At 45.7% G+C, this 26,511-nt stretch overlaps 1 protein-coding gene and 1 long non-coding RNA gene across 3 annotated transcripts in view; one reads left to right on the plus strand and one right to left on the minus strand.

Moving 5' to 3' along the window:
• The window catches only part of LOC310669349, a 21,971-nt gene extending 3,987 nt beyond the window's left edge, over positions 1–17,984 (plus strand). Inside the window, exons 3-4 of the long non-coding RNA XR_014507123.1 lie at positions 16,837–17,489; positions 17,533–17,984. This is a non-coding gene — a long non-coding RNA (uncharacterized lncRNA). The remainder of the gene's footprint in view (positions 1–16,836; positions 17,490–17,532) is intronic.
• Positions 11,816–26,511, minus strand: part of PTGES2 (prostaglandin E synthase 2) — a 17,969-nt gene continuing 3,273 nt past the window's right edge. The window contains exons 1-7 of one of the 2 annotated variants that reach the window (XM_083423146.1): positions 24,329–24,623; positions 21,190–21,384; positions 20,427–20,482; positions 19,690–19,839; positions 17,991–18,191; positions 15,990–16,107; positions 11,816–13,464 (exon numbers count right to left, since the gene is read on the minus strand). In XM_083423146.1, the coding sequence (XP_083279272.1) occupies positions 13,321–13,464; positions 15,990–16,107; positions 17,991–18,191; positions 19,690–19,839; positions 20,427–20,482; positions 21,190–21,384; positions 24,329–24,592 (1,128 nt within the window). In that variant the 5' untranslated portion in view covers positions 24,593–24,623 and the 3' untranslated portion in view covers positions 11,816–13,320. Of the gene's footprint in view, positions 13,465–15,989; positions 16,108–17,990; positions 18,192–19,689; positions 19,840–20,426; positions 20,483–21,189; positions 21,385–24,328; positions 24,624–26,511 lie in introns of those variants that run through there. The other variant, XM_083423147.1, reaches the window with a different exon arrangement.

A 26,511-nucleotide genomic window follows, 5' to 3' on the forward strand; every position in this document is an offset into this window, starting at 1 on the left:
GCATGGGCATCCTCTTCTGAATGTATGTATGTACGTACGTACAGTGGTACCTCGGGTTACAGACGCTTCAGGTTACAGACTCTGCTAACCCAGAAATAGTACCTCGGGTTAAGAACTTTACCTCAGGATGAGAACAGAAATCGCGCGGCGGCAGCGGGAGGCCCCATTAGCTAAAGTGGTGTTTCAGGTTAAGAACAGTTTCAGGTTAAGAACGGACCTCCGGAACGAATTAAGTTCTTAACCCGAGGTACCACTGTATGTATATTATTTTGTTTACAATGTGCATATCTTTATTGTTTTAAAATACATAGATGCATTTATGCCAGGAAAGCAAAAAACCAATAGACAAACATACAATCAAATAAACAAACTATAAATTGACAGACAGTAGCAGTATATAAACCAACACAATTCTTATAACTAACATCCTTTGTACTCCCAATGATGTGAACGATTGTAAACAATAAATTAAAAATGACTTCCAATTAGTCTTGCTGTGCTTTATCTGTTGATTATCTTATACCGCACAGGTACTATTTCTGGGGTAGCGGAGTCTGTAACCTGAAGCGTATGTAACCTGAAGCATATGTAACCCAAGGTACCACTGTATTTCTTATATGTTGTTGTTGTTTAGTCGTTTAGTCGTGTCCGCCTCTTTGTGACCCCCTGGACCAGAGCATGCCAGGCACCCCTGTCTTCCACTACCTCCCGCAGTTTGGTCAGACTCATGCTGGTAGCTTAGAGAACACCGTCCAACCATCTCGTCCTCTGTCCCCTTCTCCTTGTGCCCTTGTGTATTTCTTATATAGTTTCTGTTAACTTCCCTGTATTCTGCATCTGTATTTAAATCTCTCTGCCCCTGCCGCCAGGGCAGCGCTTGCAGTATTTTTAATCCACGGAACATCCTTGTGAGATACGCCTGGTTTGGGAGAGGTGGTCATACGCTGACCCACAGTACTTCATGGCTGAGTAAAGATTCAAACAGAGGTCTGCAGAATCATATGTGATGTGAATGCTCTTGCCTCTGTGGCAAGTTGCCTCATGTGCGGGCTTAGCTCCTTTTCTGGGCCAGTTCTCCAAAGAGAATAGTAAATGAAGAAGAGGGCATGTGCTTTGGAGCACATGTAGATGGGTCACCATCCATCATAGAATCATAGAGTTGGAAGGGACCATGTGGATCATCTAGTCCAGGGTTCCCCAAACTTGGGTCTCCAGCGTTTTTTGGACTACAGTTCCCACCATCCCTGACCACAGGTCCTGCTAGGTAGGGATGATGGGAGTTGTAGTCCGAAAACAGGTGGGGACCCTAGTTTGGGGAACGTTGATCTAGTCCAGCCTTTCTCAACCTGTGGGTCCCCAGATGTTGGTGAACTACAACTCCCATCACCCCTAGCTAGCAAGGCCAGAGCTCAAGGATGATGGGAGTTGTAGTCCAACAACATCTGGGGACCCACAGGTTGAGAACCGCTGATAGTCCAACCCCCTTCAATGCTGGAATCTTTTGCCCAAAGTGGGGCACAACCCTCAGATTAAGAGTCCCATGCTTTACTGACAGAGCTGTCCCAATTGAACCCTGTACTTTAAACCCCTGCAAGTCCTGTCCCAATAGTGCCACTACAGGTAACTCACATCTTATCATCTTATTCATATTTTACTTATGGGATCACAGCTTTATGTGGACAGGGCAGTGGGAAGTAAATAAATAAATGATAAATGGGAGCAGAGAAGACCCACTCTCCATTTATTTATTCTGCTGCCGCTGCCCCACCTGTGCAAAGCTGCAATCGCGTAAGGTTATTTGAATGCTTGAGATTAAAAAACCAGATACTACTTTTAGTATATATTTAGTGTCTATTGATCAATTTGACGCACAGACTTTGAGAAATGAAAGAAAGAAAGACTTAGCAAGCCCCATCTTAGTTAAACAATGGGATAATGTTTTAGCCTCCATGTCTAAGATCATTAGATTATAAACTTGAGTTTCATACAACAAAAGATTTTATTTCAAGTTTATTGGATTACATTACGAGTGCATAAACATTGGAGATGCAATAAAATGCTTGTTTGAAACCTATGTTTATACAGTGTTAGGTGTTTGCAAATTGGGAGCGGGACTATTGGAATGCATAAATACTATTCTGGGGAATAAATTTTAAATTTCAGAAGATAACATAATCTTAAACTATATACCTAATATATGAGGCTTGAAATTGGTCAATGTAAATAGATTCTCTGTTCCCTTACATCTGCCAAACGATTTATATTAATACGTTGGAAGGACAAAAATATGACCTCTGTGGATAGATGTGATGACAACTCTTGCAACCCAGACGAAGATAATGCATGGACAAATTTAATTATATTTGCCAAAACCATAGTAAGCTATGAACAAACATATACTTGAGGGAAACAAATAAAAAAATATTTAAAAATTATCCAGTAGCACCTTAGAAACCAACTAAGTTTGGTCTGGGTATAAGGTTTAATGTGCATGCACAAAGCTTATAGCCAGAGCAAACTTACGGTAGTTGGTCTCTAAGGTGCTTCTGGACAATTTTTATTTCCACCCCAGCTGCATCAGACCAACACGGCTACCTACCTGAATCTTGATAAATTTAAACAATTTACATATATGCTATATAGTTCTGTGACCTTAATTGCATTTTTGTTGTTTTGTTATTGTTGTTTTCCTCTGCCTTTTAAAATGTTTTTCATGTGTCTGTTTTATTTTAATTTTTAAATCTTATTTTGATTTACTTTAACTCACTCTTCCAGTGCTCCAAATCCCGCACTGCGGCTAAGCAAGGCGCCTGGCTCTGGGAAGGAAGCTCAGAGGCAGGGTCCCAAAGCCTTCCGTCCGTCCTTAGGAGACGCAATACACTTGGAGCAGAATAGCAGAGTGAAATGCATGCACACCCCCTCCCACTGCTTCTGTCCTTGTAACTCTAGCTAGCAGGTGGCTGATAAGGCTGAGGCAAAGGGATATGTACAAGACCCACCATTTATGATGTTTATGCTGCATTTGCAGCACCAAAGTGACCTCTCTGGGGCGCAGGTCTGACAGTGTGCATGGATGTCCTGGGCTTACAAGACCCTCCTCTGGGCCTCGCTGATGTGGTCCAAAGGAAAGCAGAGCAATAGGTTTGGCACCAGCTTGGCTGCAGCAGTTGAGGCGCCTATGGTAGGGTTACTCCTTAGCGGATGTCTTGTCGTTGAAGTGTGATAAGGGGATGGCTCTCCTGAAGTAGCAAAACAGAAGCCCTTAAAAATCTATAGCTGAAGGGCAACTTCGTTTCTCAGAAACTATCTTTAGAAGAAACAAAATTAAGCATAGTAGTTCAACTGTACAGTACCTATAGAGTCCAAAGCCCTTCCCTCCATAAAGCTGGGAAAGGGCTTCCTAGGCTTCCAGCTTTGGGAAGGCAGTAGCAGGACTGTGGCAGCATCCCTCCTAAACACAGACAAAGTGGACAGACTTTACAATCTTCCATAACTTACCGCCTCCATGTGGGTCTTCTAGATTTTGTGGCAGCTCAGCACTGCTTTTGGCTTTACCTTGGCTGGGCACCTTGCGCAGGAAAATTGCCCTTGCTCTGCAAAGATACATTTCAGGGTCTTCTTCCCAAAGCTTGGTAAGCGCTTGCCCACCTTTGAGAACGATGGAAGGGCTGTGGGACCTGCCAATGCCCTGAAGCCTTCTTCACAGAGCCAGGGGGCTTGCTTAGCTGCAGTTCAGGAGATTGGTAGTTTCTGTGCACAGGGTGCTGAGATTAGGTGGTGCAAAATTGAGAAGATCCACTTGGGGGCAGCAAATATTGTCCTCACACCTGGCTTTGGGAAGGAGAGAAGGGCTTTAGGACCCTACCAGAGCCCTGGAGCCTCCTACCCTATGCCAGGCACCTTGCTTGCTACAGTGTGGGAGATCTGCAGTTTTTCTGCACATGACTCTGAGAAGATCTATGACCATTCAGGGGCATCAAATATTGGCTTCACATAGGGCACAATTTTATTAAAGATTTCCAAAGTGCCTTCATTGTGCCTGGTATTGGTAGGGCGGTGCAAGGGCTGAGGGATGCCCCAGAGCCCTGGCATTGCCTTCCCAAAGCTGGATGCCCAGGAAGTGGCAGGACTCTTGGACCTTGAGCAAGGTGCTTTACGGGGTGCTGAGGCAAGGTGGCACAAAATTGAGGCGTCCACTTGGGGGAGCTAAATATTGGCCTCACACAGGCGCCATTTTATGGGAAAATACAAAGGCCCATCCATTTTGTTTGGCCTTGGGAGGGCGGTGTAAGGGCTCTGGGATGCTGCCAGAGCCCGGGCACCACCTTCCCAAAGCCGGAAGTGGTCTGAGGTACTGCAAAAGTGAGAAGATCCATAACTGTGAGGATCCACTTGGGGGCGCCAAATATTGGCCTCCACAGGCGCCATTTTATGGAAGATTCCAAAGGCCCTTCCATTTTGTTTGGCCTTGGGAGGACCGCGCAAGGGCTCTGGGATGCTGTCAGAGCCCTGACACCACCTTCCCAAAGCTGGGGCGCCAAAGATTGGCCTCCACAGGACGCCATTTTATGGAAGATTACAAAGGCCCTTCCATTTTGTTTGGCATTGGGAGGACCGCGCAAGGGCTCTGGGATGCTGTCAGAGCCCTGACACCACCTTCCCAAAGCTGGGGCGCCAAAGATTGGCCTCCACAGGACGCCATTTTATGGAAGATTCCAAAGGCCCTTCCATTTTGTTTGGCCTTGGGAGGACCGCGCAAGGGCTCTGGGATGCTGTCAGAGACCTAGCACCAGCTTCCCAAAGCCGGGGCGCCAAAGATTGGCCTCCACAGGACGCCATTTTATGGAAGATTACAAAGGCCCTTCCATTTTGTTTGGCCTTGGGAGGACCGCACAAGGGCTCTGGGATGCTGTCAGAGCCCTGGCACAACCTTCCCAAAGCCGGGGCACCAAAGATTGGCCTCCACAGGACGCCATTTTATGGAAGATTACAAAGGCCCTTCCATTTTGTTTGGCCTTGGGAGGATGGCACAAAGGCTCTGGGATGCTGCCAGAGCCCTGGCACTGCCTCCCTCAAGCCAGAAGTGGTGCTGAGGTTCACAAAATTGAGAAGACCCATAACTGTGAGAATCCACTTGGGGGCGCCAAATATTGTTCTTGCACCGGGCTTTGGGAAGGAGGGAAGGACTTTAGGACCCTGACAAAGTTCTGGAACCTCCTACCTGGAGCCAGGCGCCTTGCTTGCCGCAGTGCGGGACATCTGCAATTTTCCCGCACAGGGCTCCAAGAAGATCCATAACCAAGAAGATCCATTCAAGGGCATCAAATATTGGCCTTGCATAGGGCACAATTTTATTAAAGATACCGAAGCCCCTCCATTTTGTATGGCAGTGAGAGAGCAGTGCAAGGGCTTTGGGATGCCTAGGAAGTGGAGAGAAGGACTCTTGGACCCTGAACCAGGCGGAGAGGAAATCGACACAGGGTGTTGAGGCAAGCTGGCACAAAACAGACAGTTCAGTTGGGGGCGGCTCCACTTAGGGGAGGCAATTATTGGCACCCAACTTTGGGAAGAAGGGAAAGGCTGTAGGACTTGGTTCTCCAGCTGTTTTGGGACTACAATTCCCATCATCCCTGACCACTGGTCCTGTTAGCTAGGGATGATGGGAGTTGTAGTCCCAAAACAGCTGGAGGGTCAACTTTTGCCATCACTGTTCTAGGGGGACAGTGGACATGATTTTCACTGCTAGACAGCTTCAAGAAAAAGGTAGAGAGTGAAACTAACCCCTGTTTATGGTGTTTATTGACCTGACTAAGGCCTCTACTTCACACCTCTACTTCACACTGCTGTCTGGCTCTGGGAAAGAGGCTGCAGAGCTCTGGCAGGGTCCCAAAACCCTTTGTTCCTTCTCAAAGCTAGCCAAGCACTTCCTAGGCTTCTGCCAGTGTTCTGACAGCATCACTTTGTAATTTTCCATAAAATAGAGACCTGTGTGCCAGGGCTCTGACAGCTTTCCAAAGCCAGCCAAAATGGGCAGACTTTGCAATCTTCTATAACTTGTTGCCTCCAAGTAGATCTCAGTTATGGGTCTTCTCAATTTTGTGGCAACTCAGCAACTCTCCCATCTTTGTGATCCTTGGCACCCCCCAAGTGGACTGTCTCAATTTTGCATCACCTCACCTCAACACCCTGAGCAGGAAAATTGCCAATCTCACCCCCTGAGCCCTAGCACAGCACTCCCAAAGCCAGATGAAATAGACAGAGTTTGATGGCACCCTGTGCAGGAAAACTGCCAGATCCTAGATCCTATACCAGGGGTCCGCAACCTTTTCCAGCCGTGGGCCGGTGCACCTCCCCTCAGACCTTGTGGGGGGCTGGACTATATTTTTTTGGGGGGTGGGCAATGAACGAATTCCTATGCCCCACAAATAACCCAGAGATGCATTTTAAATAAAAGGACACATTCTACTTCACAAATCCTGTCTTAAGGGTATGTCTGTGTTTGAATAGGGTGTGAGCCTGTGACCTGGCCCAGGAACTAAATATCACTACAAAAGAATGGTCAGGCTCCCCAGGCAATCCAATCAAGTAAGCAGAGTATCCAATCAAGTAACCTGCCAGACAGGAGATAAACAATGACAGGAGAAAAACAACATTCAAATTTCTGTTTAGACCACCTTTTTGTGTGATGTAGGTATGATGTATCTGAGGGGTGGTCTTAGGTTACACCCCTTCTGTGATGTATGTATGATGTTTCTGGGGGTGGTCTTGATCTGCAGGGTGGCAATTTCAAAAGTCTATATAAGGGCTTGTGCGCCATTGTTCTGGGCTCCTCCTCCTCTCTCCTGCGTGTGAGGGGAGCACCCTGTTGCAACAGATCAATAAAGATCACGCTTACTAGCTGCTTTGCTTCTCAATATTCTCTGGTTGGCCTCTGTTATTCTCTCCTACCAATGGGGAACCTATGTAAGGACTCAATATGGGCTCTTGGATACCCCATAAGGGAAAAGGGCAATTTTTGTTTACAACACAGGGCTCTTTTAATAGATTAATACATTAGTCTCTTGTGAAGAAACGTTGCAGCCCCTCTCACATGACACTAGACATCCAATGAAGTGAAATGTTGAAGGACTTCTGACAGATAAAAGAAAGCACTTCTTCATGCAGCAAATAGTAAAACTATTGAACTTGCTCCCCCAGGAGGCAGTGATGGCCACCAAAGGTGAATTTGATCCTCCCACTTTGTTCCCTATCTTCACTCAACCCTTTTTCTCTAGAGGAGAGGGCTCCATTTTGTGGTTCACCCCAGGTGCCAACATTTCCTCAGCTGGTCCTGCCCTAGAAGCAGAACATGAGTGCAACAGCACTCTGACCCCAATAGTGATTTCCATTAACTAATGTTTAAGACAGGAGTGCCTGGCGTGCTCTGGTCCATGGGGTCACAAAGAGTCGGACACCACTAAACAACTAAACAACAAAATGTTTAGAAGCATCTCTGATACTGATGGTAGCATAGAGCCATCATGGTTTGTAGCCATTGGACCTAACCTGTAGGCCTCAGCCACCTCACAGAGCTGTTTGGGGCTTAAACCTTCTATGTTATTTTCCTTGGTAGGAGATTGCTTCTTAGTGAGAAAGTGAGCTATTAAGCTAGGAAATTCCTATTCAACTATATATTCTAGTCTGATTCAGCCTCAGCCCCTCTTCTGCAGCATGACCTACTTCATAGGGTTGTTGTTAAGGATTATAAAAAGAACATATGCAAATACTCAGGGCTTTTTTTTTCCAGCCAGAACTCACCGGAACTCAGTTCCACGCCTCTCAGGTAGGCACCATTGCCATTATAAGAGAACAAGGTGAGTTCTCATGAGTCATGGTGAGTTGTGGCACCTCTTTTTCTAGAAAAATATCACTGCAAATACTAAAAATTAATGTTGCTGTTTTGTTGCTGAGTAAGCAGAAAGCAGCTCCAATAACAGCAGCAAAATCGCTTTATTGCAAATAATGTCTCTGCCTCTCACCTAGGACAAAACTGCAATTCTGATAAACTTTATTTCAGAACTTTTTACATTCCACACAAAGTTTCGGGGAAAAGTTTCTGGTTTTTTATTTTATTTTAACATAGCCAATATATTTTTTTTTTTTGGGGGGGGGGAGGCATTATGTTGGGAGCAGGACTAATTTATCTGCAATGCAATTGATCAGTTAGTTAAGTATTTTCATTTATTTATTTATTTACTTGATTTGGGAGGCAACTTCCCCCCCCACTCCACCCATGAAGGGTGGAACCATTTTTTAAAATATAAAATCTGCATCAGAAACCAGCAACATCCCCCTCCCCAATCCACTGCTTCCTTTCATGTTATTGGTCTCAAAAGATAATTATTGCAGAAGCAAACAAACCGGAAAGTTAAAACCCACACACCACACTCTGGTATATTATATAGAAAGCAATCTCATTGATTTCTACAAAGCTTGCTTCTGAAGAAATATTGTGTTCATACATAATGATAAGCAGAAGGTCTGGTTTATTAAACCATAGTATGCATGCAGCTTCACTGCCCCCAGTTGCTCATCTCCCCTTCTAGACCAAGGTTCTTGAACAGGTGGTTGGGGCCAGATCCCGATGTACTTAGAGGATTTTCTAGATCCATTTCAATTGGGGCTTAGACACAGCTTTGGCACAGAAACCTTGCATGATGATTTCTGTGGGGAGAGACACAGGGGAAATAGGTAAAGGGACCCCTGATCATTAGGTCCAGTTGTGGCCGACTCTGGGGTTGCGGCGCTCATCTCACTTTATTGGCCAAGGGAGCCGGCGTACAGCTTCTGGGTCATGTGGCCAGCATGACTAAGCCGCTTCTGGCGAACCAGAGCAGCACACAGAAACGCTGTTTACTTTCCCGCCGGAGTGGTACCTATTTATCTACTTGCACTTGACGTTCTTTCAAACTGCTAGGTTGTCAGGAGCAGAGACCAAGCAACGGGAGCTCACCCCGTCATGGGGATTCGAACCGCGACCTTCTGATCAGCAAGTCCTAGGCTCTGTGGTTTAACCCACAGCGCCACCCGGGGAAATAGGTCACTGTTAATTCTCGACCCCGCAGCTGCTTTTGATACTATTGATCATAGTATCCTTCTGGAGAGGCTATCTGAGTTGGGGGTTAGTAGCACTGCTTTACAGTGGTTCCAGTCCTACTTGGATGCTCACTCCCAGAGAGTGATGGTTGGGGAGTGCTTTTCAGCCCCATGGAGCCTTCAATGTGGAGTTCCTCATGGCTAAATCCCCCACCCCATGCTATTTAACACCTACATGAAACTGCTGAGTAGGGTCATCCAATGTTTTGGAGTACATCAGCAATATGCTGAGTGCATATGTTATGTACTGAGCTTGAACCTTAGAACAATAGGCAGGTAGGATCCAAGAAGGCAGCAACTTGATTGGTCTGCAGGAGCCACCCAATCCGGCTCCAGAGGAAATGAATCAGAAAGAGCATGAAATCAACACTCAGCTCAGAGTATATTTCCGCACACAACTCTACTTCTTGTTTACATCTGCTGGTGAGGCAGTGGATGTGCTGGACCAGCCAGTGTGGTGAAGTGGTTAAGAGTGGTAGACTCGTAATCTGGTGAACCTGGTTCGCTTCCCCGCTCCACCACCTGCAGCTGCTGGGTGACCTTGGGCCAGTCACACTTCTCTGAAGTCTCTCAGCCCCACTCACCTCACAGAGTGTTTGTTGTGGGGGAGGAAGGGAAAGGAGAATGTTAGCCGCTTTGAGACTCCTTCGAGCAGTGATAAAGCGGGATATCAAATCCAAACTCCTCTTCTTCTTCTTCTTCTTCTTCTTCTTCAGTGTCTTGCCTCAGTAACTGACTGGATGAGAGCCAAATTCAGATAACTGCACAAATTCAGATAAAGGCACAAATGGATGATTCACAATTCAGATAAAACTGAGACACTGTTAGTAGGCTATTCCCTAAACTGGATAGCTGGGAGGTGGCCTGCTCTTGATGAGGTTACACTGCCTCTGAAGAGTAGGTACACCATTTGTGGGTACTTTTCAATCCATTACTGTCGCTTGAGGCTCAGGTGGCCTCAGTGGCCCGGAGTGCCTTCCATCTGCTTTGGCTGGTGGCCCAGCTGTGCCCCTATCTGGACAGGGATAGTCTAACTTCTGCTGTCTATGCTCTGGTAATCTCTAGGTTGGATTACTGCAACACATTATACATAGGGTTGTCTCTGAAGATGCTACGGAAGCTTCACCTGGTCAGAATTTGGCGGCCCAGTTGCTCACCAGGGAAAGACGGTTTGAGCTTATTACACCAATCGTGGTCCAACTGCACCAGCTGCCAATCAGCTTCCAAGCCAATTCAAAGTGTTGGTTTTGACCTATAAAGCCTTTAACAACTCAATACCTTAAGGACCGCCTTTCCCCATATAAGCCGTCCCGGATTCTGTGTTCATAATCTAAGGCCATTATTCATGTGTCTCCTCCATGTGAGGTCTGGAGGGTGGCAACACGAGAATGGACCTTTTCTATAGTGTCTCCCCGTTTGTGGAATGTTCTCTCCAGGAAGGTTTGCCTGGCACCTTCATTGTGTATTTTTAGGCGCCAGGTGAAAACGTTCCTCTTCAACCAGGCCTTTGGCCTACAGCCTTTTAAATGTATATGTGGGAAGGGAGGTATTGTTTTGTTGCTTTGGTTTAATTATTTACTGTGTTTTATCTTGTTATTTTATTCTGTGAACCGCCCTGAGATCTTCTTAACCTGAAACTGTTCTTAACCTGAAGCACCACTTTAGCTAATGGGGCCTCCCGCTGCTGCCATGCAGCCGCCGCACAATTTCTGTTCTCATCCTGAAGCAAAGTTCTTAACCTGAGGTACTATTTCTGGGTTAGTGGAATCTGTAACCTGAAGCGTATGTAACCCGAGGTACCACTGTAAAAGCAAAATCATACCCAATCAAACAAGGTTCAGCAACACAATCATCCAAATTATTAGAATACAGCGGTACCTCAGGTTAAGAACTTAATTCGTTCTGGAGGTCCGTTCTTAACATGAAAGTGTTCTTAACCTGAAGCACCACTTTAGCTAATGGGGCCTCCTGCTGCCACCATGCCACCAGAGCACGATTTCTGTTCTCATCCTGAAGCAAAGTTCTTAACCTGAAGCACTATTTCTGGGTTACAGGAGTCTGTAACCTGAAGCGTATGTAATCTGAAGCGTATGTAACCCGAGGTACCACTGTATATAAATTTAACAAGCAAACAGACAAATAAAAAAAATGCATGAACCGGGGGACATAGTTTGTTTTGCCCTAACAAACTTTTGATTGCAAAATCAACAACAAACCATGGCTTCAAGCTGCCTAATGATGGTGGTTTGTTTCAGTATGAAACATACAATGATCCCTGATGTGGATATCCTGCTAAGCCAACCAGTTTGTGGTTTGTTTTGGCACTGGTGGCAAAGAGGAGCAAAGTGGGAGTGCTCAGGCAGCATGCACCGTCAAACAAGCCACACTTTTTGGCTTAGCGTTATGTGCAGATACAGCCTGTGTGCCTTGGACTGGAGTGCTGGGATGGAGGAAGAATGCTTTGAAGAGATGAGAAAGGATGCAAGATTAACTCCAGAAGATACCTGCATTAAACCAGATAAAAAGGGATTGGAAGAATAAATGCAAGTTACATTTTAGGGGCAAGTTCTCTGTTCACTTACCAAGGAACCAGCCCAGTAGGAACATTTTGGTCTAGAAATGTAACCAGATGTGCTAGCTTCATGTTATAGAAGCTGATCAATAAGGACACTGAAAGCTCTACCATCAAAAGAAAACCTTTATTTCCAAGTAGTCCAACTGACACTGATACTTTTATACAAGACAGAGTTTGCATATCTGAATTCTGCAGCAAAGCTACACCAGAGTACATATCCAGGGTTGCAATCCCAAAATGATTCGGGATCAGGCTGAACAAAGCAGAGCATGTGTCAACAGCAGCACAACCTTGTGTGCGCATTTGTTTGAAAGTAAGCCCTACTGCACATGGTGGTGCAACCCTAAGGGTTGGTGGAACCAGCCCCCACCAGGTGCAAAAATCACCCGTCAGACTATGGAGTGTATGGTGTACATGTGTGTACTCTTGCACCTTTCACCTTTCCTCCTTGTCTCACCCTTCTTCCAGATCCTTTGAGTACTTGTGTCTCATAAAAATATAGGAATTTCTCATGTGGCTATTGCAGTAAAGTGGTTTCTTTTCTGGGGGGAGGTGCCAAGACAGCTCCTTGCCAAGGGTGCAAGGGACCTAGGTATGCCTCTGACTAGAATAAAGGCCAAATTGCATTGAAGAAACTCTAGTCTACAAACTTAATCCAGTTTTAAATTGAGCTGTCACTTGTATGCCCCTCTCCTCCCCCTCCCTCTCTAAAGAACTAAGTAACTGAAACCCTTTGCCGAGGCTTTGCAAAGTGTGCCGTGTCTGTTGAACAGAACTTGCATGTGCTCCTCCTAAGTGTGGGGGATGCTTCACTTTACAACCCTTCTCCAACATTAACATGCCACATAAGACAATCTTTTACGTGGCAGAACACCACAGATGTGTGCCATCACCACATTTTACAAACCACACCTTATTTAAAAAGGAATTGCCTTTCATGTGGAAATTCTGACAGATCCCTTTGATGGGTAGCAGGAGTAAACGCTTTTCTGTTCTCGTTCTTTCCTAGAAAACCATTATTTTATCCCAAAGGCACATTTCCAGAAACTTCAGCCTTCTCCCTGCCCCTGCTTCAGATAAATATTGCACACTATTTGCTAACTGTTCTTTATTTGTTTGTGTTCCCCTCTCTGGGTCAACTGTCTGGTAGTGGAGAACTCCCACATGCTATACAGGACCCAGACAAAAGCAGCAACGAGAGTGTAGCTTCAGATCTATTCACTCTGAAGAACAAGAAGGACTCAGGGTCCTGCAAACTAGCAGACTCTTTCCCACAAGCGGAATGAACCCCTAGCAAAACACTTACTTCTTCCACCTCCTCCAGGACCAAGCAAATACTTTGCAGACAGACAAGGTTCTTTTAGACACTTGGAAAAACAAAGTCAAATCCCAAAGCAGAAGGGCCTTGTAAGGGCCTGACAATCAAAATTCACTCAGCAAGTATGATACCCTTAAGGCTTTCTACAAATAACAGTCCATGCGTCATGTTCCACTGCTTTTTCCAAGACCCCTTTGGTGGTGGACTCTCATTGCATACACCCCTTTTGGCTTTGGAATTAAAAAATAAATAAGTCTGCTTTGCTTTTTCCTGGTCAATGTAAGGGTTGTTTTTAGCGTCTGGAGTGCTGTGTGGCAACTCTGGACTGCCCAATGGCTGCCTCCATACGACGGTACCAAGGCTGGATCTTGGTGTGGGTCATCATGTCATCAAACGCTTCCAAGCCTTCCATGACGCGCAAAACTCCATAAACCGCCTGTGCAGACAGAACAGAGAAGAAAACTGGTGAGAACACCAGCTACAAGTGGGAACACACATGCCTCGCAGAAGCTTCCATTTTCAACTCACAGCATCTCATAACTAAGAAGACCTTCAGAAGGAGGGACTGGACAAAGACTCCGGGCATAAAAGCGTAAGAAGAGCGTTGCCGGATCAGACTGAGGACCCAAGGAACCTATTCCCTATTTTGGACACCCCGTAATTATTGGGGTACCCTCATACAAGGGTGCTTCAAAGCCCTAGAGACCTGTGGTGGAAATACTCAAACTCCCTCTTTTGCCTCCTTCATAACATGATTAATGGAACTGAAGTTAAGGAGAGCAACTTCCCTGTTTTAAAGGGAACAGATCCCATCTTCCCTCTGGACATAGCTTTCGTTTTCTACTAAAGGCCTACCGTATTTTTCGCTCTATAAGACGCACCAGACCACAAGACGCACCTAGTTTTTGGAGGAGGAAAACAAGAAAAAATAATAATCTGAATTTCAGAAGCCAGAACAGCAAGAGGGATCGCTGTGCAGTGAAAGCAGCGATCCCTCTTGCTGTTCTGGCTTCTGGGATAGCTGCGCAGCCTGCATTCGCTCCATAAGACGCACACACATTTTCCCTTACTTTTCAGGAGGGAAAAAGTGAGTCTTATAGAGCAAAAAATACGGTAGTTTGTGTTGCATCTTTCCAGTCACAACTTTAACTCAGTGGTAATGGATGGCTTGGAGTTGACATCACAGCCAAGCCACAGTTTGGTGCTGTGACTGTCCCCTTGGTACACTTGCTCATGGCCCCAGTTACCTCCCTGCCCTTCCCAGCTTGCAACAACCACCGTTAGCCACTGCCTGCCTGAACTGGCAAACATGGCTTGCAGCAAAGCAGAGCTTGCCAGAAACGCCAGTTGGCTTCCAATTCTGATTTGGAGGCAATCCATGCATTGCAGTAACCATGGCATTCCCTGATTCAAGTTCAATGGCAAGCAGTTATACTGAACCTTGAAGCAGGCAAGGAAGTAAACACACAAGCCCAGAATACAGTGCTAACAAATAAGCCATGGTCTGCTTGTGTCACCTAAACTGGATCCAGCATAAGAAAGTCAGTATGGCTTCAAGTTACAAGAAAGGAGATTCCAGCTCAGTATCAGGAAGAAATTTCTGGCAGTAAGAGCTGTTCCACAGTGGAACGGTCTCCCTTGCAAGGTGGTGGACTCTCCTTCCTTGGAGGCTTTTAAGCAGAGGTTGGATGGCCATCTATCAGGGATGCTTTAGTTGATGTTCTTGCATTGTAGGGGGTTGGACTAGATGACTCTTGGGGTCCCTTCCAACTCTATGATGCCAAAGTCCTGAAAGAGGCCCACTGATCATCCTCTGGGCCTTGCTGGGGCCTGCACACACCTGCCTTTCCTGAGCATGCAAGCAACAGAAAGAACAAGGAGATGGATCAGCACCTTCCTGTCACCTTCTGCTCTTGCCTGATTGTGCTGTTAGGCTGGACGCAGAGGGAGGGCAGGCTCACTCAGAGGTCTGAAAGAAGACCCTTTATGGGCGCCTTCAGATATGCAGAACCAGAGGTGCCAAATTGCCCCCACCATTGAGGGGAACAACAGCATGTGACGAGCTGAAGTGCCACACAAAGTTACCACCCAATACTGCGGGGGACCAGCTCCCTCCTTAAGAGCTTTGGGGTCCCCTCCCCAAAGTGCCTTGCCCTCCCCCAGCTGGCAGAAGCCTGTGCAGAACACTGCATTAGTTTTCCGGATTACAATTACTTCCGCCCTGTTTTCTCTTTCACATAGAAGTACCTGTTGTATTATTCGGAACCGTGGCTTTTTGTCTGATATACCGGTATGTCTCACTAAATTTCATTCACCGCCGGGGGATGGGATGACACAACAATGAGTGTCACTGGACAATATTGCTGCTCCCCCACTTCTCCTGCACTGAAAACTTATTTGTTCCCAGTGTGATGGTCTTCTGAGCATGAGCGGTTAATCTCTGTCCCCACTATCTCAAAAGGGAGTTTTGGCAATCAAGATTTATACCTTGGTTGCCTTTAATCACTGTATAATTATCTCTATGGTGCTGGAGGAGACTCTTGAGAGTCCCATGGACTGCAAGAAGATCAAACCTATCCATTCTGAAGGAAATCAGGCCTAAGTGCTCACTGGAAGGACAGATCCTGAAGCTGAGGCTCCAATTTGGCCACCTCATGAGAAGAGAAGACTCCCTGGAAAAGACCCTGATGTTGGGAAAGATGGAGGGGACAAGGAGAAGGGGACGACAGAGGACGAGATGGTTGGACAGTGTTCTCGAAGCTACCAGCATGAGTTTGACCAAACTGCGGGAAGCAGTGGAAGACAGGAGGGCCTGGCGTGCTCTGGTCCAGGGGGTCACGAAGAATCGGACATGACTAAACGACTAAACAACAATGGGAGTGTCAGCAGTCAATGACTAGCCTGCCACCATTCCTCCCCAGAATGGTGGTGGTTTCCAATGGCCACTTGCCAGGTTCTTACCAGATCTGCAAGGTTTGGCTTGGATCCGCCCATGAACATTCTGTGGTGGCCGACAGCTTCCACCCACTCGTCCACTGCTTTGTACAAGTCTTCTCTGACATTATCCTGCAGGTGATGCCTGCAGAGAGAGAAGGGGGGGGGGGGATGGCTTTAAAGCTTCCACAACTGATGAATTTCCTTCATTCACATTTCTTCAACTTTAGACGCAGCTTGCAAAACAGCAAACGTTTTTGTGGGTTTTTTTGGTTAAGATTCCAAGTCTAGGGATAAGAAGCAACGAAACTAAAAACAGAGACATACGATCAGTTTAGTTAATTCATTAGATTTTTTTCAAATCTTCCTGCAGGCCAAGGAAATCCCAAAGCGAATTACGGGAAAAATTAACACACTGGAATTCAGTTCATAATAATGGGTTATGGGTAACTAAGTTCTACTTGGAGTAGACCCATTCTAATCAATGTTACCAGTTTTGGGGAAGGGGGGTGCTCTTGTCCAGGTTGCACTTGCAGGTTCCCCATGGACATAACGTTGGCCACTGCGAGAACAGGAAGCTGGACTTGATGGGTCATTGGCCTGAGGCAGAAGGCTTTTATGTTCTTACCAAAGTTAGTAACGTCCATTAATTTAATAGGGCTACCATTGGATACTACCCAAATCTACCCATTATGACAATATCACAGTATCCTTGTAAGGATTTTGAATCTTAAAGAGGATAACAGAAAAAGGGCTAAGTCATACTCAAAGTGGATTCACTTAAATAAATGGACTTAGGTTAGAACTGAGCATTGATTGCAATGGGTCTACTCTAGAATACAATTCCATCTAGGATCCTTTTATGATTATCTAGGTGGGACAGCAACTGAACCTTCCTGAGCAAACTGAAGAGGGACTGCTGATCCTGAAGACAGATCAGCCATCAGGTCCTGCCAAGGTCATAAATTCAAACAGAGGCAATCGGGTGTAATATTAAGAGCACTAACATATGAACCGAATAGACAAGCTCAGGCCAGGGACCTTGTACCACCAGCTCTCAATCAGCACGAGAGGACCCACTTTTATTTTCTTTTAGTGTTTCAAATTTGTAAAGCAGTTTGGGCGTCTTGGCAAAAAGGTGAGATACAAAATCTGCCAAGTAAATAAAGAAGTTAGCATATAAATGTGTTCCCATATTACTCAGCAAAATAAAGCTGGAGGGTTGCTGTACATCATGCTGAATCATCATCTCACTGACTTCAGGAAGACTCCCTAAGGCCCCTTGCTTTTTAAATATGTGCCAGACATTAAGGTTAATGACTGTGTCAAACACATAAAAGGGACGTAAAAGGGAACCATGTCAAGGAACCTCAGTGGCAAAAGTGCAGGAGGAAGAGCTCTGCCTGCTCCACTGCTTCCCCTGGCGGCGGCGGCGAGAGAGAGGTGCTCTGGCATGTGACACGGCCACTCATTTTCCCCACCCCTGGTTGGAGAAGCTGGGAAGTTATGCTTTACAGAATTGGAGGTGTGGTTTCTAGAGAGCTAACCAAGCCTCTGAGCCAGGGGTCAGCAAACTTTTTCAGCATGGGGCCGGTCCACTGTCCCTCAGACCTTGTGGGGGGTCGGACTATATTTTTTTTTGGGGGGGAATGAACAAATTCCTATGCCCCACAAATAACCCAGAGATGCATTTTAAATAAAAGCACACATTCTACCCATGTAAAAAGACGTTGATTCCCGGACCGTCCGTGGGCTGGATTTAGAAGGCGATTGAGCCAGATCCGGCCCCTGGACCTTAGGTTGCCTACCCATGGTTTAGACAACGCATTGGCACCCACCACGTTCTGGAAGAGCCAGGGTGTTCCTGTGTACTACATTGCTACTTGGTTTCTCCATGGGGCAAAAATGGGATGGGCCGCCCCTGATTAACCTCAACAACCGACAGCAGTCTGGCTGTCCTTGAAGTCAAGAAGTGGAAGATAAAATGGAGATGTTACTCTTGAGCCTTAAAATTTCAGAAGCACCAACCTGGCCTTTAGCCTTTTGCTGATGAAGAACATCGCAGCAGCTCCAACGTATTTGGCAAAGAAGCCTTCGATTGTGCCAAACTTGCCCTCATGCACAATGTAGTCGAAAGATGCCAGGGCCTCGCCAGCCGTGCGGTAAACATTGGGCGAGATGAGGTGCACAAGCCAATCGTCCGCCCACTGCCTCCATTTCATTTCCTCCCTGCAAACAAGACAGGAAAAGCCGAGACGTTTTTTGCACGTGGGATTGACGGCAAAGAGCTGGATAAAGCTGGGTGGGGAGATAAATGGCGCCACCAGGTTGTAAAGTCCCTTAAAACTAAACTATTAGCCTGGATAGCTCAGTTGGCTAGAATGTGGTGCTGATAACACCAAGGTTGCTGGTCTGATCCTCGTATGAGACAGCTGCCTATTCCTGCACTGCAGAGGGCTGGACTAGATGGTTCTCAGGGTCCCAACTCTGCAATTCTATGGTTCTACAGATCAGAAGCCAACGTGGTGTCTCCAGGTATTGTTGGGATTACAGCTTCCACCCTCCCTGGCCATTGGCCACGCTAGCTGGGGTTGATGGGAATTGGAGTCTACCAATATCCAAAGAACAACACAGCGGCTGATCCCAGCACCACATTCCAAAACACAGATAAGAACCGATCACAGCTAAACCACTCTGAGATTGTTTTGTCTATGTACACACATTTTATGAAATAAATAATAAGATCAGCACAAGACTTGGGGGGGGGGGGAGTCTGCTTCCGAAAGACAAAATAATTTGTTTATGGAAAAGTAGAGCATGCACTATGGCAGCAAAGTATGAGAAAATACACATAATGTTTTACATTACTGAGTTCACCGTCATATATATTTTATTTCAATTTTTTACCATCTTATTGCTTACACAGTGAATGCTTCCGGTGTGCATGATGGGTGTGTTTCAGAAGCTCCAGCTGGTGCAGAATGCTGCAGCCAGATTGCTGATGGGAGCATCTAGTTGTGAGAACATGCAATGCCACTGTTAAAACAGCTGCTCCAGCTGCCCATTTGCTACCAAGTCAGGTTCAAGGTTCTTATATTGATTTACAAAGCCCAGAACAAATTGGATGCAGGATACCTCAGGGGTCCCGGGAATCCTTACATCCCAGCACAACTGCTTGATATCATATGCTCATCTCTGTCAAGAATTTCCCACATCAGTTGGAAGCCTGCTGAGAAGGTTCCTAGTACAATGGTACCTCGGGTTAAGTACTTAATTCGTTCCGGAGGTCCGTACTTAACCTGAAACTGTTCTTAAGCTGAAGCACCACTTTTGCTAATGGTGCCTCCTGCTGCCGCACCGCCGGAGCACGATCTCTGTTCTCATCCTGAAGCAAAGTTCTTAACCTGAAGCACTATTTCTTGGTTAGCGGAGTCTGTAACCTGAAGCGTCTGTAACCTGAAGCGTATGTAACCCGAGGTACCACCGTATAACATTTTTCTCCAATAAGCTGATTTTTGGGACAGGGTAGCATGCAATCAAACCATCCCCACTCACATTCTGAAGTGATAATTTGGGTGGGGACTCCCATACTTTTCTGAACACACAGATAATCAAAAAGACAGCTTGCATAACTGTCCTCATACATTTTTCCTTATACAATAGCAGCCATGGGGCAACAAAATCAAGGCTGTGCTGTCTAATGAAGGGTCTCTGTGTTAATACCTACACCCTTGCTTCCTTGACAGGATAAAGATTCCGAGTCTCCTTTTCATCCAGCATAAGCCAGTATTTGTTGCCATACTCAATCACCTCCTTGCCCCGGTCATTTGTGGCTTTCATAGCAGGGTAGTATGACATAATCTCGTCCAAACTCCTCCTAGGGAAATAAAAGCAGAAGTCAAAGAACAACCACACACTTTATATTCCATGCTCCCCATCCCATGACCAGGCAGTGACAGAAGGAGAGGGGTTCAATAAGAACATCTCCTGAAATAAGACAATGGCTACGTTAGACTAACTCTGACCAATCATTTCTGGGCACCAACAGAAAGTGCCTAGTGTTGCTCAAAAACTTGGAAGAAACAACAAGAGAATCAGTGCTGTTTTGAAAGGTTCTGTCTGCCATATTGGTTCAAAATGGCGTCCGTACAAATGAGCCTTCCAAAATATATAGCAGACTAGCTGAAAATACCCACCATTGCTTAAGAATTCTAAGAAACAAAAAATAAAATCCTGAGCTTCATAAATGGATAATGTAATCTGTTAGTTTCAAGAGCTGCACATACACAAAACCCCAACCTGGGGAACACCCTACTAGTTTCCAGTTTCAGACAAGTTTGTGTTTGGGGCAAGTCCTAAAACTGCAGCATCATAAAGGGATACAAAAACCAATCTGTAGACATATAAGGATGGTTTTATTTGCAATAAGCTCAGCATTTTATTCTTATTTTAAAAACCCCTTACCTGGAAACGAGGTAGGATTTAAATGCACTGATGATCACAGAAGAGTCATTCAATTGCTGGGGGATGAGGGGGGAGAGAACGAAGAATAGTGTTACACAAAAACTTGATCCATCCTAGAAGAGGTTTTGTCTTTAGGGCAGAGCTTTCCAAACTGTGTGCCACAACAAGTTAAGTGCGTTGGCTGCAGTTTATAGATGTGTCGTGTGAACACTCCCTGCGCTCCTTCCGGGAATGGAAAGAGGTTAATTGAATCTCCAGTTTGCTAATGAAATGGAATTACTGTATTGCGAAATGACACACGTCTAAAAAATGTGTCATCAACATGAAACGTTTGGAAAGCTCTGCTTTAGGGTTTTGATCCTGTATTTGAATGCATTACATTGCTTTGGTAGACACCATGATAATATCAGGTAGATACAATAAAATTAATGCGAATAAATAAAACGAGTCAGTTATTGTTCACTGGCGCTTGACCAATTTTTTTTTAATTAAAAAAGGTGAATGAAGTTGTCTTCAGACTTCCAAAGCGAAAGATCATGCAGGGGTGGTGGTGCTATTGGCTAGCATGTTGGACTGGGACTTAGGAGACCAGGGTTCAAGACCCCTGTTGATTATGAAATATATAATACATAAAGTATAAAAATCCATAATTAAAACACGCTATGAATCCCCGCAGAATATTAGGCCCTTCTCTGCACCCCCTGCAACCGGCACACCAGGTAAAATAAACCAAGGAGCTTAAATTGCCAGACCAGAAACTCACCACTGTGCTTCCTGTGCTGGCAAGGAGAATGGGCACTTTCCTGTAGGCAGAGAACTTAATCTCGTTCTGCATGACTGGATTCACCTCCACGACTTCATAAGGCAGCCCATGATAATCCAGGAAAGCTCGCACCTTGCTGCAGAAGGGGCAGGTCTTGTACTGGTAGAGGGTCAACTGCAGGTTCTCCTCCGGGAGCTGAACAGGCAGAGATGTCAAGGGCATCACTAATCTGGCTAAAGAAATACCTCCCCCCACCCCAAAAAAGCAGCGTTTATCACAGGCAGAGGAATAAGGCTACAAAAAGCTGCTTATTACGACAGCTTAAAGGAGCCCTCATGGCCAGAGCAGGTCTACCCTGAGTAGCCTTGCTTTGGCTCTCTACTGAGGTGGGGGCTTCCTGGCAGCACCTCCCAGGCCACTTTGAGGAACATAAGAATAGAAGAGCTCTGCTGGATCAGTCCAAGGGGGTCCATTTCATCCAGCATCTGGTTCTCAGGGTGGCCAACCAGATGCCCCAATGATGCCCCCAAGCACAAGGGCATTCTCCAGCAACTGGCATTCAAAAGCAAAAGACTGGTGGCTGGGTGAGGCCGCTGGGACCACATAGCAACACCGGTACTGCGACCGGTTTCCGAGCACAATTCAAAGTGTTGGTGCTGACCTTTAAAGCCCTAAACGGCCTCGGTCCAGTATACTTGAAGGAGCGTCTCCACCCCCATCGCTCTTGCCCGGACACTGAGGTCCAGCTCCGAGGACCTTCTGGCGGTTCCCTCCCTGCGAGAAGCCAAGTTACAGGGAACCAGGCAGAGGGCCTTCTCGGTATTGGCACCCGCCCTGTGGAAAGCCCTCCCTTCAGATGTGAAGGAAATAAGCATCTATCTTATTTTTAAAAGACATCTGAAGGCAGCCCTGTTTAGGGAAGTTTTTAATATTTAATGCTGTATTGTTTTTAACACTTGATTGGAAGCCGCCCAGAGTGGCTGGGAAAACTCAGCCAGATAGGCGGGGTATAAATAAATTTATTTTTATTTTTATTTTTATTAATAGTGCCTCCAACCGTGGAAGCAAGGCATAGCCATCATGCCTGGGAGCCATGGATAGCATTCTCCTCCGTGAATTTGTCCAGTCCTGCTTTGAAGCCATCCATGTTGGTGGCCATTACTGCCTTCTGATGGACTTCGTTTTCTCTGCTGGTGGTCCTGAACATTCAGCTTCACTGGATGTCCCACCCTGACTTCTAGTGTGATGAGAGAGGGATGAACACTTTTCTCTAGTCTATCTGCTTATAGAGATGGGAGACACAGAGGCATACCAACAAACAGACGTGTTTGCATTAGGGGATGTCCTGAAGTAGAGGACCTTATGCATTACATCTTGCGCTGCCCCTTATATAATGAGGCAAGAGAAAGATTTTTAGCACCTATAAGGACAAGGTCCCCTGGCCAGAACCCCTCTGATGTGATTTTATATCTCCTTGCAGACACAGCTAAGTATGTGACCTGGCGTGTAGAACTCTGCAACTGTCGCTAGGAAAATTAGAGCAAATTATATAGCCAAGGTAGCCACCAACTGTAAAGGGGATGAATTTATTTGACCCTGTCTACATCAAGCTATATTCTATCTTTATCACCAAACTCTGAATATAATTGCACATTGTATTAATTAAATTTTTTTTTTAATATATTAGTGGCCATGTGATGATTTTAGCCTATAAATTTTATTGTTTAATGTCTTAACCTGTATATTAAGGTACTTTTATAGCTCTGTTTAGAGTAGGTAATGTCTTGATAATATAAATGTTTTAAGTTTTTTTATATTAATCCAGCGTATTTTCTTTTAATTGTTGAATGATTCTGTGTACACTGCGGCAGCCTTTGGCTATGTGCAATAAAACTGACTGACTCTATCCACTTACTACACATCATAAAGGGGAATGCGGAATCAGCCAGATTGAGCACAGCTCTTCTGTTCCCTATCCCTATTCCAAATAAGTGGAATAAGCGTCAGGTTCCTCATGCTCAAACTTTTCAAATCCGCATTTCCCCTCCAGGTGCAATGGAGAATCACTTTTATTTATCAGCTACAACAGTTTGCACTGGTGGCTCTTTTAAACTGCTTACAAGGTAAGAGTGTTGCTGGATGGCAAGAGGTTTTTTTTAAAAAAAAAAAATTTAAATTGATTTTCATGAGAAAACAACACAGAAACAGGTAAAGAGTTTTAAACTAACAAAGAAATATTTTTAAAAATAATTTACTTATACATTTATTAGTATGTTATCAGTGATGCTGCTGTTGCTACCAACCTGAGATCAGTCTGCAAGCCAAACTCACTGGCTGAAGACCACCAATAGGTTGGGAAGGCAATTTGCAACCTTTGCAGACCCAGAACCCTTATTTAGCCCAAACACTTCTCCACATATAACTGTATGGTGGTCGTTCTGTTCCTGTGACCCACCTTAGGCTGGGCTGTGACCCAGGTTCTGAAACAGAGCCATTGCTGCCAGCCACTGTGGACCCAAGGGCCACAATTCCACATGGGCAACTTTCTAAGGGCCACATGCAGGCAGAGCCTTAAGCAAAAGTGGGTGGACCAATGAATGTGAATTTCACCCATATTAAAGTAGAAGCTTCTAGACACCCTCCCTTGCCTCTCTTTCTGTCCTCCCCCCCAGAGAAGCAAGAGGGTTTAGGTACATATTATCAGCGCTTTTTTCATATATATATATATATATTTAGGGGTACTCTCATTTTGACTCAAGAAATTCACCATTTTATAGTTCGAATCGGGAGAAATAAATAAATGGACAAAAAATACAAAGATTCCCAAAATGTTTAGGGTATGCGTACCCCTGCGTACCCCCAGGGAAAAAAGCACTGCGTATATTATTATGCACTGCACTTTTTGGCACGTGCGGGCAAGCTGGTGCCAAACGCATTGCCAGCCAGAGCAGGCCGCTCCAAGCCAGCTCCCTTTGTTACCAGCTGGAAGGGAGCTTCACAAAACTGCGGAGTCGGGAGGCGCCCCCAGTGGTCATCTAGCCCAACCCCCTGCCATTCAGGAGCCGCGCAACGAAAGAGGCGCCGGCAGAAACCTTCCCTGGAGGAGAGCGCCCCGTTCCCGCTTCCCTCCCCGCCTCACCTTGGACGCCTCTTGCCTCGCGAGAGGGTTCTGGCCTCGGAAGCGGCGCTGGAGGGTCCGGTAAGCGCCAAAGGCGCCCCCAAGGGCAAAGACTGCCCCCAGCAGAAGGGGTCTCCCTGCCCCGGGCCAGCCTCGCCCATAGCTGCCCGCGCCGGAGGAGGCGATGAAACGGCCCCGGTTCCCGGCCCCCACGGAGACCAGGAGACCCCTTCGTGCAATTTGGCAGAAGCCCTTCGCGCAGCTGCCGCAACAAGACGCTGCCATCTTCGCTCTCCGGAGGGAAAAAAGCGGCGCGGGAGGGTCCCGAAGTTTAGGAATATAAAACAAGGGGATTTAAAGAGACAGAGCCCCTACCAGATTTGCAAGATTTTCGAAGCTCCGGCCTGAAATGCACGTGCGCAGCCCTACACTGATTTTTTTGTTTTTAAATCGCATTGCATCGCATGCGCCGCGCCGCGCAGTAATGTATCGAATTGGGTTTATCAGTTGGGTTTCTCAAACGTGGTTCTTCCCATCATTTGTTTGTTTATTTCTTTCCAATATTCATTCATATTCCACCTAACGACAAAAGTCCTCCGCGTGGTTCACAAGTTAAAAACTAAAATGAAAAAAATACAGAAAGGGATCTGAAATATAATGCAGAAAAAGAAAATGGCATTCTTTTTCACCCCAATTTTTTTTTATTGGGTTTTCCAAATTAATAACAAACACAAACAAACATAAATCCTAACTGTAATAATTCCACTTCCTTGAATCCCCCTGGCTGAGTTTCAATGTATGTCATTGTAACAGTTTTCCAAAACTGATTTCTCACAATATTTACTTAGTCAATTAACATCTTTCCTTCTTTTTATATTTAACTTTAAACATATTGTTCTATAACATCACATATTTAAATCATTCTATTAAAGTTATCTTAGCATATTTAGCTAAATAATCTTCAAATTTCTTCCATTCCTCGATACTCCTCCTCCTCCTGGTCGCGGACTCTTCCGGTCAGGTCGGCTAGCTCCCAAAAGTCCATCACCTTCATCTGCCGTTCCTCCACTGTTGGCACTTCTTGTGTTTTCCAATCCTTGGCCAATAAAATCCTAGCAGCAGTTATGGCATACAAAAACAATCTAACATCTTTCTTGGGCAATTCCAAACCTGTTATTCCAAGAAGAAAGGCCTCTGGTTTCTTAATAAATGTATATTTCAACATTTTTTTCAATTCATTATAAATCTTCTCCCAGAAGTCTTTCACTCTGGGGCAGGTCCACCACATATGATAAAAGGTTCCTTCTTTTTCTTTACATTTCCAACATAGATTATCACTATTGTGATATATCTTTGCTAATTTTACAGAAGTTAAGTACCATCTATACATCATTTTCATAATATTTCACGCCTCCTATGTGGGTTAAACCACATAGCCTAGGACTTGCCGATCAGAAGGTCAGCGGTTCGAATCCCTGTGACAGGGTGAGCTCCCGTTGCTCGGTCCCTGCTCCTGCCAACCTCGCAGTTCAAAAGCACTTCAAAGTGCAAGTAGATAAATAGGTACTGCTCTGGCGGGAAGGTAAACAGCGTTTCCGTGTGCTGCTCTGGTTCGCCAGAAGCGGCTTAGTCATGCTGGCCACATGACCTGGAAGCTGTACGCCGGCTCCCTTGGCCAATAAAGCGAAATGAGCGCCTCAACCCCAGAGTCGGCCACGACTGGACCTAATGGTCAGGGGTCCCTTTACTTTTATGCATGCTTTACTCAAAAAGAAAACCAAGGTGGGTATGAGCGGGTTGGTTATGATTATGATACTGAGAATAACTCTTATCCCATGCATTGCAAGAGCATTTATGCAACCTGCTATAAAAATTCAAGCACAATCCAGCATGCCAAAATAAACCTCCCCGTCTTCTGTGCAAAAGGAGGAGCTTCAGAAACACACAAAAAAGGCCTCCAGTTTGGGGATCTGTATGCATTTTGTGGTGCAGCTTCCAATTATGAAGACAGTTTCTTGCCCTTCCGATCTATGCCTGGTGCCCACCCTCTCCATAACCATATAATTTAAGCAGACGGGGCGTGGCTTGTCAAAGTCACAGATTTTGACCTTTCATTCCCTCCGTCATTAACCTCCTCGCCAGGAGCAGCCTACATGGTGACGTAGGACTACAACTCCCATCATGCACGCTGGCTGGGGCTGATG

This window comes from Podarcis tiliguerta (assembly GCF_965153285.1).
Source record: "Podarcis tiliguerta genome assembly, chromosome: Z".
Taxonomy (NCBI): domain Eukaryota; kingdom Metazoa; phylum Chordata; class Lepidosauria; order Squamata; family Lacertidae; genus Podarcis; species Podarcis tiliguerta.